The following is a 17130-nucleotide window of genomic DNA, read 5'->3' on the forward strand; positions in this document are numbered from 1 at the left end:
ACCCACATGGTGTACATGGGTTCCCCTGAACGCGAGGAAGTTACCTTTCTTTTGCTTCCTCGCGCTACGTCTTGTATCTAGAGTCAACTATAGTTGTTCTTAATATCGATTGTTCATCTTGAAACACTATCCACCTCTATGTATACGTGAGACCCTCACAGCGCTCCAGGTATTCGCAGAGGACATCACAGGATCATTTATTGAGATTGAGAAATAGATGCTCTATCAATTGACGAGCGTTCTTCCTCTCCCCAGAGAGCCAGGTAAGCATTCCACGGACAAAAGACAGGAAACAATTTCGCTCATTCAAGTACGACTGTGTAGCTCAAGTCGACTTGAATTTACAGAGAACCACGGCCGTCACGTGGTAGATGCTTGGACCGCATCTAGGAAGGTTCAGATCAGGGAGTACAATCTTCAACACCCTGGCTTTGAACGTCATAAACTTGCTGGATCCCATAAGGCCGGCAGGTTCTCTTTGGAATTTGTGCTTCAAAGTCCCCACCTCTCTTGCACGTCGTAGAAGAAAACACAAACTCAGGATTTCTGGCTATCGTTGTCTTCTGGCTTGGTACATTCGAATTGGGAAGATAGTGTGGGGAACCGTTTGAGTGGCGAGAGTTCTGGCCGGTGGACGACTGCGGGTGTTGACCAGGAAGCTGTGACAGCATTTGATAACTGCCACTGGCAGATAATGCTTCACCAGGCTTAGTAAACCGTTGATCGTGGTGGCTGTCAGATGAGAATAACCCGTTGACGCTATCATGTCCACTGAAGGGACCCGCAAAATTAGCATTTGGAACAGAGCTAGTTGAGGGCAGTCAACTTCCACCCAAACCTGGAGAGAAGACATAGCAATTGAAAGAAGAGGGGATAAGAAACCGCTTACTTGTCATATACCGGGAGCTGACATGAGCCGAGTTGAGTCGAGAGCACTGATGGGGGCACCACCCGTCTTGAATCCGATCCCTGGTTCAGGTACCGTCTCACTGGCTTTGGGGCAGAATGCTGTGCTTGGACTCTGTAATACCCAGACGGGCCTATTTTTGCAACGGATGACCTGGAATGGTTCATGTCACCCTCGTGAGGCTGACAATGCTTCCTAAGATCCACGTACTCTCCCATAGGCGTTCTGGGGTATTTTGTCGGTTCCATGGGTCTCCCCGTCATAATGATAGTCATGGAGACTGTCTCGAAATCATGTCGATTGGGGTTGCGAGCCTTGTTCGCATAATAGCTTTCTTTGGCATAGACACAGCTCCATTCCATCCGTGGATAATCCACTCGTTGGTCTTCGGCCAGCTGGGTGACCTGAGCGCGCTGGTCGCGGCTCAGGTTTTTGTACTGCTGTCTAGCAGAATAATCTTCTGCCCGCTCATGGATCATCTCGTAGAGCTGTTCTTGTTTCATGCGTAGTTCGGTTCGCTCTGCGCATGCCCAGGTTGCCGCTTCATCTAGGCTAGGATCTGCTTTGTAGAATTTGTAGCCTTTCAAAACGGTTCTGGAGGGTGGAGAGGGATAGCTTTGAGATGGAAATGTCAGGTAGGACGTTTGTAGTGGCCCCAAGGGACTGGTAGCAGTGGAACATGTTTTTTGGCTGTGGCATGATTCGAGATCATCATGCTCCAAATTGGTCGACATTCGGTGGAACTTGGGGGGTGGTGAGGGTTTGATTCAGCGAAGATCTGTGTAGAGAAATTGGAAGTTACTGAGAATGGAAGCAGGTTATATACCGGTGCTGCAGGTAAATAACCCTTGGGGACACGCCACTACTTCACCCGGGTGATAAGACCGCGCCTAGGCAGCGGTCAAACCCACCGCGCGAGGCATGCTTGTGCACTCAACCTTTTGCGTCACAAGCCAGGTAGTTGGGTCCAATTTCCACTATGGCCGGGCTGTGTTCCTAGGAATCAATATCTGGCCCCAACCATATCCAAGCCCATAGCAAACGCCCAATTAGATTGAGGGTTGATAAATTCGCCTAGCCCACCATCAAATCGCATTAGTCCTTACGTGATGACTGAGGAAAGATGTATGAGCCTTTCTGTGCTATTTGTATATCTTCTGAAAGTTTGACTATCTAAGGGCTTATACTTACGGCTTGATACCAACTCGGTGGAACCCGATCTTGTGGTCAAATTGGAGAGTCCAAAATGACCTATGAGAAGACCAGACGCCCCTGTCAGATCTGCAATAGCGCCAGTAGTCATAGGTTTAGATCATAAGAAACACACAGCGCTAGAACGATCACATTGCTGCAAACCTAGTTGTGTGGGGCTCCATGCTTTGATTTATTCGACTAACCATGCCGAGTAGGGCTTCGTAATGCGGTTCCCCGGAGTCTTATATCAGGCCCTTTAATTACAAACCTTTCAATACAGCATAATTCACTGAATTAAATCTTGAAGGAAACCGTGGGAAAAGACCCTTTGGCAGAGGAGACACCGCTTCTGAGGCCTGGAACAATGCTAAGATATCAGGACCGGCAACTAAGCCACCTCTCGTCCTCTCACACGCTTCCCCCCGCTAAGGGTTCGGTCAAGTACACCATTTCGACGACGAGGTTAGAAATGGACGGGGGGTTGATCGTCAACAAGATAGGGGGTCATATATACGCCAAGGGTGAGCTGATTGGATCTCATTGTATCAAAAGCCACAGTTGCCAGACTAATAATGTGATTGCTTCATTTCTATGCGCAGCGGAGGTCATCCGGAGCGACCCGGAATCTCCTGCTTCTTTCGGACATCGTGACTGCAGTGATTTATGCCGTCCGTTTGAACTATGGTCGGTCCGCTTCAGCCAGAACATCCAACGCAACATTGAAACGCTTCCCAATTCGTAGAACCAGCTTAGTGTTATGCTTACAGAAGTTTGAAAAACATCGAAAATGAGGTTGACTGGCGGATTCTAGCTAAATATTCTTTCGTCTGGTGGCAAGTTTAGAAATATCAAATGACAAGACGGCCAGTTTGGCGCTAAAGCGACTAAGAAACATAGATGCATCTCGTGAGTCTCGGCCTTTTTTCCTTCTTGGGATAATGTTGGTAATACGACAAGTACTAGGGTCGAGATTGTGCTGAGCTCGAGATTATGCCGAGCTCTCTATGACGAGTTGCTGATGACATTTCTATCGCAAGCCTAGACGCAATTTCAACATTTCAACAGTTGGTAAACCGACCTCTGATTAGGAACCAATACGGTCCAGCGCCTTCTATATTGTAATATCCTTCGTTTCCTTGCTATACTCAGGCGGATTTTGTTGTTCGTTGGGTCCAATAAGGATGAAGCACTACCATCAATGTGATCAGCCACCAATGCTGAAAATCAAAGCATCTATATGATAAAAGCTACATGCATCCACAACGACCTAGATTACCCATAAAAGATAAGTGGAAGCTGATGGAACCCATGTACGCAGGAAGCCATATCCCTTGTCGGTATTTGAGGTTGTACAGTCGGAAGACTCGGCCTTTCATTAATCCGTCGCCGAGATTCTTGACCGCTTAACTTCCTGGCCAAATCATTTAAAGAGTGCACAACCGTCACTTCACAACACGCAATCAGATTACTCGTGTTGTCATTATTCTTTGCCAATATGGACCCTCATCCTACCAGAATCATTATCTATGCGTGCGTAACCGATATAGATGGTTACCCTCAAAGGCGCCATGTCAAAATTGGGGAAGATTTCTGTGCATCTATGTTAAATCGTGCATTCAATCCTACTCTTCACCCAGCGGGCTACGACCACGTCCATATTCCCGCTGATTTCGACTCACAGAAGCCTCTTAAACGATGGTTTATTGTTGATTTGGATGTGGTTCAACCACTCGACCAGGAAGATGTGCTGCAACTTCCCCATCAGGTATATCTTGCAAGTAAACAGAATGGCAAATTGTGAGGCGCCCAACTTATTTTTCTTTTTGGTATTGGGAACACAGTCTAATTAAACAGAGCTTTCATTCTACGCAATCGATGGGCCGAAAAAGCAAAGGACAGAGCTGTTTCATACACTTGGGGAGGTAAAGAGGAGCAAAGGATTGTTGACAGTATACGGAAGGAGAAGGTCAATAATGACAAGGAATAAATATATGTAAAAATGCCTGGCACCACACTCGTCATCTTTAGGGGGTTTCTGGTGGCGTTACACCCTTGCATGCAGGGCAGTCTTCGTTGTCTTTATCCTCTTGCCAGTCGTAGACGTCTTCACGCTGATGAGGAGGACAGGTCACTTGGTTCTGAATGGCGGGCCGACATCTTGCGATATAAACTGTTGCCTCATGGCCACACAATCCAAAGATTCCTCGTATATTATCACACATCTAATAAGTTTAGCATTGCCCTATGTCTTTTGCTGTATTGTTCTTACTGTTCTGTTTTTGGAACTTGGAAGGTCTGAGATTCTGCTTTTGATCAGTAAAACAGGCCGCGGTTGTTTGGCTTCATCTAACAGAGAAATGTACCTTAGAATAATCGTTGAATTGTAAGGCCTGATGTTTTTTGATCTTTCATATATCGCTAGTATAACTTAGGCGCAAGTTGGTGAGGAGATGAGCTTGATAAATAGGGGGCAGCTGGCCAAGTTTTCGTTCCAGATCACAATGTCGGTGGCGTTGTGATGGTCTGTGATGGTCCAAGATAGAAGCGCTAGTGTATCTCCGTCACATGCTACAGGGGCGTGGCCTATGAAGGCTTGGCGTCATGCGCCGGGTTGTGCAGCTGTCTCCACTGCTTGTCATCTTGAGGAACTGACCTGTGGGGCGCTGACATATGCACGGACCATATTTCAAATTGAGGCACGGTCCAAGTGGGTGCGACTTTGGGATCCATCGTCGTAGACAGACTTCCACAAAACTGTAGCGCCGATCTAAAGGAGGTTTGTTTCCCCTTTCGCTAATCGGGTCTAAGGTCAGGGTGTTAGAGACACACGAACCAAGACTATGGAGGTCTCAAAAATTAAGGTAATACCGCACAGTAATCGTCTTCGAAATGACATTAGCTTGGCAATTAGGTTGAAGACGTACTTTCAGTCTTGTAAAATAACGTGTTTGCCAAGCGAGCCGCCACCCCAAGCGAGCCGCCACCCCATCCAAAAACGCGTCAATTAATTAGACCTTCCTTCTTTAACCACCTACCATGCCACCAATACGTACTCAATCTTCTCGAAATCGTACGGAGCAAGAGGGTAGGATCTTATTAGCTATCCAGGCTATTAAGAAGCAAGAAATAAGCTCTATTTCTCTCGCAGCACGCACTTTCGAAGTACCACGTTCTACTTTACGCGACCGCCTCTCCGGTCATGCTGAACGTAGTACTATACGCGCAAATTCACATAAATTGACCGAAATTGAAGAGGAATCTCTTCAAAAATGGATTCTCTCTATAGACTCTCGCGGAGCAGCCCCTCGGCCTTCTACCGTACGAGAAATAGCGGATTTACTACTCGCGGCGCGTGGATCTACCCCTCCTCCTTCGGTCGGCAATCATTAGGTTACAAACTTCGTGAAAAGGCATCCAATCCTCTCCTCCCGATTCTCGAAAGGCTATAATTACGCGCGCGCAAAGTGCGAAGATCCTTAAATTATTTCCGAATGGTTTTCTCTCGTTCAAAAAACGATTATTTCGTACGGGATCGATCCCGACGATATCTATAACTTTGACGAGACCGGATTCGCAATAGGCTTGATCGCAACCGCGAAGGTTATTACGAGGAGGGAATACTATGGTCGGCGATCGCTTTTACAGCCCGGAAATCGCGCGTAGGTGACTACAATTGAGTGTATAAATGCTTCGGGGTAGGCGCTTCCTCCGTGCGTGATTTTTAAGGGCAAAGTCTTTATTGAATCTTAGTTTGACGGCCTTCCGAATAATTAGAGATTCGAGGTTAGTCCGAACGGGTGGACGTCCGATGAAATTAGCGTTCGGTGGCTCGAAAAGCTCTTTATTCCGTCTACTTCTTCGCGTACGAAGGGGAAGTATAGACTTTTGATCCTCGACGGCCACGGAAGTCATTTAACTCCGAAATTTGACGAAATTTGCGAAAAAAACGATATTATCGCAATTTATATGCCTCCGCACTCGTCTCACCTTTTACAGCCTCTCGATATCGGCTATTTTGCGGCGTTAAAGCGCGCGTATAGTCGGCTTATCGAGTCAAAAATGCGTGCTAGAATCAACCATATTGATAAGCTAGACTTCCTCGAAGCCTACCCGTCCGCACGAATCGAGGCATTTAAATCGGAGACTATTAAGAATAGCTTCGCCGCCGCCGGTTTAATGCCTTATAACCCCGATCGAGTGATCTCAAAGCTCGATATTTGCCTTCGAACCCCGACACCCCCCTCGAGCCGAGGAAGCGAGTGGGAGCTAAAAACGCCTTCGAATTACGTCTAATTACAAAAGCAAGCTTCCTCAATTAAAGCTTTGCTAAAATAGCGCTCAAAAAGCCCACTAAGCCCGCTTAATTCCGCAATCAACTAGGTTTTAAAGGCGTGTTAAATTACTATGCAATCGGTAGCTATTCTCGAGAAAGAAGTAAGCGATTTACGCGCTAAAAACGAGAAGAAGAAGCGAAAAAAGACTCGGTCTAAAAGGCAAATGGCTTCCGAAGAAGGTCTCTCAGTTTTAGAGGCCTCTACCTTAATGGCGCAGCCAGAGCAAGCAGTTTTAGCACAAGGATCCTATAAGGCAGGGCCAGCTCCGGCACCTTCTCAGCCGCGTACGAGGGCAAAACCGAAGTGTAGTGTATGTGGAATTCAGGGTCATAGAATGACTACATGTCCTAATAGACCTCGAGTTTAGCTTATCGAATTTAATGGCGTTTTGGTTAAGATAAATGCATTTAAAATAATTAGATAGCGGTGGGGTGGCGGCTCGCTTGGGGTGGCGGCTCGCTTGGCAAACACGTTACAAATTTCACTCCCATTACGTAAAATCTAGAGATGTAAAGCGGGAACTGATAGGGACACCTCAACTTTTACTGCGGACACCTCATCTGCTTATATAATCGTTGTCTCGTGCAAATGCCACACATTCCACGGCCACAGCCTCAAGGTTGACTATGTATAAAATCAAGCGTTCCTTGCTACAGTACATGTTCGCAAAGTATGACCAATTTTCCCACAGTTAGAGCATTTTACTGCCCTCTTCTGATTCTTCTCCCCATTGTCTTTCTTATCACTTGTCTCATCCACACCCACCTCAAACGAGCATCGATCACGCTTCTCTATCCTCCCTGGATCCGCGAATGGAGATTGTCTTTTCTGAGACTTGAATAGTGGATTTGGCAGTCGAGGTTCCAAAAGGGGTAGACATGTAGAGCCATGCCTAGCATTCGTATACCAGAATGAATGGACCTCCTGAAGTTCAATCGGAATACTGCATTGAAGAAGAACGGTCAATCGATGAGCACAAGGCAAGCCCATTGTGATAGTCTAGACATTGGTGCATGCTGGTAGAGGTGAACGCTCTGTGGCGTACCTAGCTTTCTGGAACTGTTGCTCAATAAGTTTAATAGCATGTCGAGTAATTTGTGTGGTGACCTTTGAATAAATCGGGCGTGACGTGACAAGAGGGTTCTCTAAACGGTCACGCGCAACGTCCAACTTGAGAATGTCAATTTGAGTTTGGATGGCTCGCTTCACTTGTTCAAAGACAATCAGCATGCTGCCAGATGAGGATCCGATATGCTTTTTGATGAAGGCATGTGAGCCTTCAACACGTGAAGTTGCAGCGTTTCCAAGATGCAGATGTTGCCTAGTCCAGGCGACGACAAATTTCTGTTTATGAATAAGCCACTCCCCCTTCACGTAGTGAATAACAGACTGATTTTTCGCGCACTTAGACTCAAGGTCAGCAAGTCGTTTATTATATTCATCTTCCGTCGGGGAGTGGACAAGCTTCACCCAAAGACCGTAGAATTCATCAAACTCTTCCGAAGTGGCAAATTGACCTTTAGCTTTTGCAGTCACGTTCTTATTGATATGCCAAATGCAAAGTAGGTGCGAATTCAAAGGGCAGACTTTCTTGATAGCATTTAGTAACGCGAGATCTCGATCAGTACAAAGAACTGGAAGATATTCAGAGCGCTGGAGAAACGAGAAGAAAGTTTGTAAAGCCCACACATAGCTCTCAGTGGTCTCGTTGTGCATAAAGCACAATGCAACGCTAAAGGTAGCATTCGATGGTGATACTCCAACAATGTGAAGAAGAGGCATTTGATATCGATTTGTCTTATACGTACAATCTAAGACGAAGACCCTGTTGTATCTGTTGGCGAACTCAATCGACTCTCTATGCGCAAATATTAGAAACATTGCATGGCCTTCAGAGTCTTGCTTGAACCCGAATCTCCATTCCTCTTGAACCAACAGGTCATGAAGATATTCAAGAGGTGATTTCCCGCCTAGCTTTTCCCGGCGGATCGTCTGCCGCTTGTTGTAGATGTCGCGAGATATCAATGGAATTGAAGGTTCTTTCTCACGAAGAAGAGTCAAAATGTCTCTCGGTTGTGTTCCGATCTCCACCATTTGGCTGAGGTCTTGTAATTGGTCACTTGTAAGCTGGCGGGCTTGTGGATGACCCATAAGATCGTCAGCCTCATGGTTGTGAGTGGGACATCGAATTTGTAACTCCCATCTGTTATTTGGGAGCCTCTTTCCGTAACGTAATTCCCGGTCGAGCGGCCACCCCGGCCGAGCGGCCACCCTCACGTAAAACGCGTCAATTAATTAGACCTTCCTTCTTCAAACACCCACTATGCCACCAATTCGTACTCAATCATCTCGAAATTTAATTGAGCAAGAAGGCAGGGTCTTATTAGCTATTCAGGCTATTCAAAAGAAAGAAATCTCTACAGTTCAAGAAGCAGCGCGTCTTTTTAATATACCCCGTACGACGCTCCGCCGCCGCCTCGCTGGTACTACAAACCGCGTCGAAACTCGCGCGAATGGCCATAAATTGACAAAAATTGAAGAGGACTCGCTTCGAAAATGGATACTCTCAATAGATTCTCGCGGAGCAGCCCCTCGGCCTTCTTCTGTACGAGAAATAGCAGACTTACTACTCGCGGCGCGTGGATCTACCCCTCCTCTTTTAGTCGGCAAGAATTGGGTTACAGAATTCGTGAAAAGGCATTCCGACCTCTCGAGTAGGTTTTCGAGGCGCTATAATTACACGCGTGCTAAATACGAAGACCCTAAAATCATTTCTAAATGGTTTTCTCTTGTCCAAAAAACGATCCTTTCGTACGGTATCGATCCCGACGATATCTATAACTTCGACGAGACTAGTTTTGCAATAGGCTTAATTGCGACCGCGAAGGTTATTACGAGGAGGGAATACTACGGTCGGCGATCGCTTTTATAGCCTAGAAATCGCGCGTAGGTGACTACAATTGAGTGTATAAATGCCTCGGGGTGGGCGCTTCCTCCGTGCGTGTAGACCTCGAAATGGGGCGGATCCGGATCCAACTTTTGAATCCTGATCCTGATCCGCCGGATTTCCGGATCGAATTCTTTGATCCGGATCCGCACCGCGGTTCTACGCAAGGCGGATTAGGATCAATCCGTTTCGATCCTGATTTGCATAAACTCGCCAAGACTTTCCTGTTTTGGCGGATATAAATGATGACTTATCTAAATAAAATACTGTAATATACACTTGTTCTGGTCAATGCATTCATAACTCCTAAGATTTAGTGATTTTTTGGTTGAAATTTCATGTTTTGAAACCGTATGTAAATCATTTTACCTATGGAATTTGAATAATAGAAGTCGTAACATCATTTCCGACCTTGGTTGTTAGCCAATTATTAAAGTAAAGTTGAGGTGTTGTAATGACATGGGAAATATATATTCTCACCCAAGTATCATGTCACACTTTTTCGGAACTTTCTTGAACTATTTTAAAGCAAAGCCTTCTAAAATCATTATATCCTTATGATTAGTTAGCTGATAAACTAAGGTACTTCATTTCTTCCTTTGTTTTTAATAAGTGATTCCTACCGAAATACCTATCTCTGTAGCCTACATAGCATACTTTGGATTAAAGAGTCAGGCAAATTCAAACATACTAAAAGGTTTTAGGAGGGCGGGGCGGGGCGGATCAGTCAGGATTTTCCCAGGGCGGATCAGGATCAATCCGTTAAGATCCGTTCTATTGTGGGCTCGTTTTGCTCTTAAAGCCAATCATATAGTAGGGCTGTAGGTCGCCTAGCCCATATTAGAATTGATATATCTACAATGTCGTTCAGCTCGCGCTCCTGGTCGCGTCTTTTAATTTCCCTTCTTTCTCGCTTCTTTCCTCCCTGTAAGTCTCCTTCTTTCTCTTTACTAAAGTTAGTAGTGATACTTATTCACTATGTCACAAAGTCAAGCCTCTCAGTTCTCGGATACCTACCCTTCCTCTATCTTTGAGGATAATCCTCTAGATAACCTTTCAGATATTCCTTCTGACGGAGCAATATATTTTACCCCTAGTGCTCTATCTCAGCAGACATCCACCCTTACACCTGACGGCGATTCCGCTCGACCATTAATAGTACCTCCTGTTCCACCGACTCTAGAACGTGTTGGGCCTACGACAAACCAGAAGCACTTTATACTCTGGACTGAGGAGATGAATGATGAATTCTGTGGGTGGTGGTTGATGACAGAGTATGGAAGTCAGATGAAAAGGAATATCTTCGAGAAACGACGCCAAGCGGACTGTTGGAAACACTTCTATCAGGTTGCTATGATTCAAAATGGGTCACCTAAGGTCATGTGCAAAGTATGCAGCCAGGTTATCATCCACCCCGCGGTCGGAAATCGTGGGACATCCTCCCTAAATAAGCATGTCCGGGAGGGTGTTAATTGCCGGAGATCGAAACCCTCACAGGATATTCGAAAGCTTCTTCAATCAGGGGTATGTTAGAACTTATTTTTATTATGCCTACTCCTCCTTGAACCTACAATTAACTTGTTTATCTTAGGTACTTAATGGCCCTCAGCCAGAGAAATTTACCCTCGAGGAGTTTGATGAGTGTGTGATATCTCTAATTACTGAGTTACGACTACCATTTCAGTTTGTTGAACATCCTCGGTTTCATAAACTAGTCAAACTGGCTAGTCTCGCCTCATCTCCGCCTCGGGTTTTGTCTGCATATCTAGTACGACAGAAGATCCAGGCGAAAGTGATAGAACGCCAAAAAGGCCTTCTACAGATGCTTCCGTCAGGTGCGAAGCTTTCTATTGCATTAGACTGCTGGACCTCGCCCTTCCGCCAAGCCTTTATGGCCATTACCGGATATTTTATCGATATAGACTGGCATTACCGTGAGATCTTGCTTGGATTTGAGCCACTTCATGGAAGCCATAAAGGGGCCGACCTTAGTGTTGTCCTCTTGGATCTTTTAAAAAAACATCACATCGAAGATCGGGTTTTAACAATGACCACTGACAATGCATCAAATAACACGACGCTCCATGATAGTATCATGAAAGCTCTTGATTCACTCGTGTTACCAGATGGTACCCCTATTGTTCGAATCCCGTGTATGGCACATGTTATTCAACTCAGTTTAAACGAGCTTCTCGGCAGGATGGAAGCAGCCCCAAAGAATGACCGAGAAGAAATGGAATGGACAGATTCTGAGTCCCGGGGTAAAGCTCATGGAGAGAAGAAAGATATCGTGCTTACCCTTAATAAGGTAAGAAATCCCCCCCCCCCTCCTTCTTTCTTAGCTAATATTATACTAATATCAACCTAGGTTCGGCGACTAGCAGTCTGGGTTAATAGAAGCCCTCAGCGTAGAGAGCAATTCCTCGAGCTCCAGTCCAAAGAACCAAAGCTTGTTCTGATGCAGGACGTTAAAACCCGGTGGAATTCTACATTTCTGATGCTCCAGCGTGCCAAAAGACTACAGACTATCTGCGACAAGTATTGCTCTGAGTGTGGCCTCTCTGACCTTGTGCTCACTAAGGACGAATGGAAGCAGATTGACTATCTTCTTTCTATCACACAACCCTTCTTCAACTTCACAAGTGTTCTCTCAAAGACTAAGGATGTCACTATCCATATAGTCTTTAGTATCTACAATCAGCTATTCGATCATCTCGAGAGGTCTAGGGACCAGCTTAGACGAAAGAAAGCAAGATGGCAGATAATAATGCGAACCGCTCTCGAATATGCAACACAGAAGCTAAGAGACTATTATGCCGAGACCGACAAGGCCTATGGTGATCTCTATGCGATTGCGACTATCATGGCACCCCAGAACAAGCTTGAATACTTCTCTGGGAAGGACTGGAATGGGCCTTATCGCAAACAATACCGCGAGAGTCTTGAAAAATACCTTGAGCCATACAAGAAGCGTTACTTTGAAACTCGGCCAGCGTTGCATGGAGTTTCTTCTATAGAGCAGTTCTCTATAGTTGATCAGATAGGTGACAGGCAGAAAGCCCAGGGGTGTGAGATCAACCAAGACGATGAGCTTACACAATATCTTGGAAGTAGTAAGTGAATCATTACTAAATACCTTTTATTATCTCTTACTAATCCTTTACTAGGTACTCGCAAGATTAATCCATGTGTCTTTTGGAAGTGTAATCAGTATGAGTTCCCAGTTCTTGCGAGCCTTGCACGCGATGTTCTTTCTATTCCTGCGACTGGTTCTGGTGTTGAACGACTCTTCAATACTGCTCGTGATATCTGTCATTACCGCCGAGGGTCTCTTAAACCGACAACTATCCAGGATCTTATGATGTATTTATGTACATCGAGGTTTGACATTGAAAGTGATCAGCATACTTTGATAGAGGAGTATCTTACAGCACAGGAGATACAAGCAGTGAAGGAGAAAAGGAAGAGCGAAAGGCTAGATGATGATATGTTTGATCTAATCAGTGATACTGAAGAAGATTTCTCAGCTAAGGCTCAACCATCGCAGGGCCCGAGCAGGGTTGCGCTTGGTAAAAGACCTCTTAGAGATATCAGAGATACACCTCTGATTGAACTCGGAGACGAGGATGAAGAAGTCCAAGAGGATGAGATCCCGCTACCTGATAATTCAAATCTGCAGGATGCAAGTGGTACTCAGAGGCGTACATCAGGGCGGGTTCCAAAGCGTTCAAAGCGGGATGATGGTGAATGGGAGTACTTAAAGCCCTAGATTTAATAGAATTAGAGAGTTCCAAATCAATTTCTATTTCATTAGTATACTTTTTTGATTAATCTGTAAGCCAAATACTTAAAAATACAGCCCAAATCTACATAAAATATGCATATCACAGGGTTTCTTATGTTTGTCCTTTTTGTTAATCCGGCGGATCAATCCGCCCCGTACAGGGCGGATCAAAGATTTATAGAACCGCCCCGCGGATCGAAGAACTAGATCCGGATCCGCCCCAAAGGCGGATCGGGGCGGATCCGGATACAGATCAGAACGGATCCTTTCGAGGTCTATCAAGAGGGAAAATGCCAAGCTCCAGCAGTGGGATCGCTATAGCGATAGTACAGATAAAGCCGCCTTCCTCACACGCGTACCGGCTGTCCAAGCTAATAGTTTACAACCTCGAACTATTCAGCATGCCCTCCGTGATACAGGGATCTTCGCATCCAATCCAGCTGAGATCCTTAATAAGATCAATTCAAATCTAAGCAGCGATGAAGAAGTCATTCAAATCGTCAATACGCCATCTCCACTACAGAGCAGCAGTCCCATCCCTACAAGCCACCTACAAGCCATCTACAGACACCCCGTTCAAGCCGCCACGTCATCAATAAGATCGTACTTAGCTTTTGTATTTTGTCACCCTCGATGCCAGCGGATCCTGGTATCTTACAGTTGGGGGCTTCTAATGTTCCGTTCTCTGATATTATTCCATTGTTATTCGATCCATTTGTGTCACGTACCCCGCATCCAGGACCGCAAAAACAACAACGTAGTCTGTCTCATGCCGCGGACGTTCGGGTACTCTCCGGACAAGTACTCGTAACACTTTATCGAGAGGACCCATACGCTCAATTGTCTTTGGGTTTGGCTTGGCTTTACGCGTGTTTTTCTCTATCTATGCTCATCCAATCAGTCCTTACACCGTCTAAGCTGCGCGACTTCGTATGCAATAATTGGGTTATCCTTAGTGAATGTCCCTGTGACTGTCCCGCGATCTACCGCAACAAAGCTTATAACCTTTTTATCATTCAAGTCTGTTTCGCTTTTCGTTACCTTTCGTTTCAGGGCCACAGCGTGCGACAGCGCGCGTCACCATTTGAACACATCTTGATGCCAGTCTGAATTACCCTAACGGCCCATTCGGATACTAGTGCGTGCTTTAACCCTCTGATCCGACAGATACGAAAATTGATCAAATTCTGGTGAGTTTGTCGGTATTGATCCTAGTCATATTACACGCTATATCCAAATGGATATTGGGAGTGTACGGTAAGAAATCCTTGGCAGAAAGTGGTAGGATTTAGAGATATTTGAAATTGTATTGGTAGATTAACCAAAAATCGAGGTAGTGTAGTTGGTATTCATCTCTAGTATTACAGATACTACCCTTTACCAAAAACGGTTAGATGGGTGTACAAACTCGCCAGGGCGTACCAACAACGAGAAGCGGTGTGGGTGGGTCGAAGGTAGGCCAGAAGGGCACGGATCCTCTTTTCGAGCTGGAGCTCGTTTCTCTCCCTCTAAACGTCTCCTTCTCAGGGTCTTTGCACTTCTCGCAGAATTGGGTCAATATGTTCAGCTTTCGTACCTTGATTACTCTCGCATATTTGACGCATGTCGCTTTTCTAGGAAGCAATGTGCAAACTCATGGTTCCCAGCTTAGGGACGTTGTTCCTAAGCGCGAGGTTCTCTACGTTGGCGGACGATACACGAAAATCACAGCAAGTTTTGATTCCCACCAATTCTATGCGTATCTAAGATTGCCAAACAGGACAATTCCGTCAATTCTACATCAATGGCTATGATAGGGCAAATTTACGTCGAGAAGCTTTCCCCTAAGCCAACCCTGGCGAACCCACCACTTCCCATTATCTTCATTGCAGGTGCGGCTCAGACCGGCACCAATTTCCTTGATACTCCAGACGGACGGCCAGGATGGGCATCCTATTTTATCTCTAAAGGTCACACAGTCTACCTCTCAGACCAGCCTGCACGCGGCCGCTCCTTCTGGTTTCCCGGACAGGGAAGTATTGGGTACATTGGCTCCCCCGATTCTGTCTCTGATATTTTCACCGACGTAGCAAACAACGACAACCAATGGCCACAGGCGAAGCTTCACACGCAATGGCCTGGCACCGGTCGCATTGGCGACTCAACTTTTGACGCTTTCTACAGGAGTCAGATGCAGTTCCAGACCGACCGCTTCATAAACGAAGAACAAAATGCGCAGGCATATTCAGCCCTAGTCGACCTCGTAGGAGACTGTTATATCATTAGTCACTCACAGGCGGGTGCATACGGTAGTCTCAGCCAAACATTATGACTTGCTGAAGTGATTAACGATTGAGTAGGCTGGAGGGTCGGAGACATGCGCCCAGACCTAGTCAAGGGTATTGTCCAGCTCGAGCCGTCTGGTCCACCGTTCACGCTCCGCCCGCCGTTTGGAAATGACGCAGCCTTCGCTTTCGGTCTCACCGACTTCCCAATCGGATACGAACCTTCTGCAGGCAAGAATGCCGAAAATATTGAGACAACTATCGAGCCAGCAATCGACGCTGATCATGACGAGTGCATCATGCAGAAGTCCCCAGCGAAGCAGTTGAAGAACCTGGGCAAAATCCCAGAACTTGTTGTTACAGGCGAAGCATCGTTCCATGCGCCATACGATTACTGCACAGTCAAGTATCTGGAACAAGCTGGCGTAGACGTTGAGTACGTGGATCTAGGCAACGAGGGTATCCATGGAAACGGACACATGTTCTTCATGGAGAAGAACAACCTTGAGATCGCAGACCGGGTGTACCAGTGGCTGAAAAAGCACTAATCAACGCATAATAAAGAGTCAATTTTCTCATTGCGTTGTTCGACGGTGTTTGCACTTTTATTTTAGGTCATTGACCGCCAGGACCTCTCTTCCAGTGCATATTACCAAACTGTGGCTTTCAATACTTGCGTAATCGTGAGACTTGTGAGGGCTATTCGAGAGCGTGAGATCTATTCAGCGAAGTCGAGAGATTCTCTATACCAAATTTACAAGCCATGTCAAAGATCTTGGCTCGAGAGAGAGGTTCGCGAATTTGGGCTTCAATATTTCCCATTTCAGCCTCATAGACTGGACTCTGTGCTAGCTCCGGCATGGTTGTTGGGTCCGAGCCCCCCGAAAATCCGTCAGCCGTGAGCTGGTCGTGCACGTGAGCGGTCAGCAGTCAGCTGCTTGTCAATATTGAACTTCCACCCGCTGATTCACAAAAGGCATCAACTTTTATACTGTATCAGCCTATATGCGCAATTTTTTCCCTTTTTTTTTCTGAGAATATCTATTACCGCTACAAGCAATTTATCAACCTGTTGGGATCGTTCCAGGGAGAAGAGGGAAGGTACCACACACGGTCAGTCGTTCATCAGGACCACGTCATCCTGTCGCTTCTGAGGAAAGCAGCACGTACTATTGTTATAGAGCACATTTTCTCCTTCGATACTCTAAATATTGTGGTAGAATATCAGCTGCGTATACGGTGCGACCGTCACTTGCGCAAGGGAAGGCTCATGGACCCAGACCCTAGTCCACAACACAAAACAAACTAGTTAGCTTGAGCCTCCAAATCTACAATCTGTGCTGACAGTGAATTGATGGTGATGGCATTTAACGGCGTATCGGTAACCATGCTGCGGTGTCTCGGATTTTGAAAGTGCCGTTGTTGAGTCAACTATGAATAGATCACATTGCGAAAATGTGGGAAACTGGAATTCTGAGCATCCTTGGTGACATAGTATCTTACTGAGGCCCGCTATAGACTCAATAGATGAAGCAGCGGCTTGCCACTCGTTAGAGAACCAACGAGTCTCGTGTGAGCGATTAGGAAATCACAACCAAAGATGGGGTTTTAGCCTGCCGTTCTGTCGCCGGAGCTTGCGGGATATTCTAAATAGCTGATCTACCCCAACAGCACCTCCTAAGCAAGATAGACCCGTTCAG

General features: G+C 46.0%; 2 protein-coding genes across 2 annotated transcripts; one reads left to right on the forward strand and one right to left on the reverse strand.

The window, feature by feature from the left end:
• Positions 1–885: 885 nt before the first annotated feature.
• N7446_012629 (uncharacterized protein) lies at positions 886–1641 on the reverse strand (the record flags this gene model as incomplete). Its single annotated transcript, XM_058521371.1, has 1 exon — positions 886–1641. The coding sequence occupies one exon, from the start codon at positions 1639–1641 to the stop codon at positions 886–888; it is 756 nt and encodes a 251-aa protein (XP_058366737.1).
• A 13308-nt stretch (positions 1642–14949) lies between these two features.
• Positions 14950–15978, forward strand: N7446_012630 (alpha/beta hydrolase; the record flags this gene model as incomplete). The annotated part of the gene is made up of 2 exons (XM_058521372.1): positions 14950–15454; positions 15506–15978. 2 exons carry the CDS (start codon positions 14950–14952, stop codon positions 15976–15978), a joined length of 978 nt encoding a protein of 325 aa, XP_058366738.1.
• Between the last annotated feature and the right edge of the window lie 1152 nt (positions 15979–17130).

The sequence above is a fragment of the Penicillium canescens genome, assembly GCF_028828765.1.
Source record: "Penicillium canescens strain IBT 15451 chromosome Unknown utg000010l_segment0_segment0, whole genome shotgun sequence".
Classification (NCBI taxonomy): domain Eukaryota; kingdom Fungi; phylum Ascomycota; class Eurotiomycetes; order Eurotiales; family Aspergillaceae; genus Penicillium; species Penicillium canescens.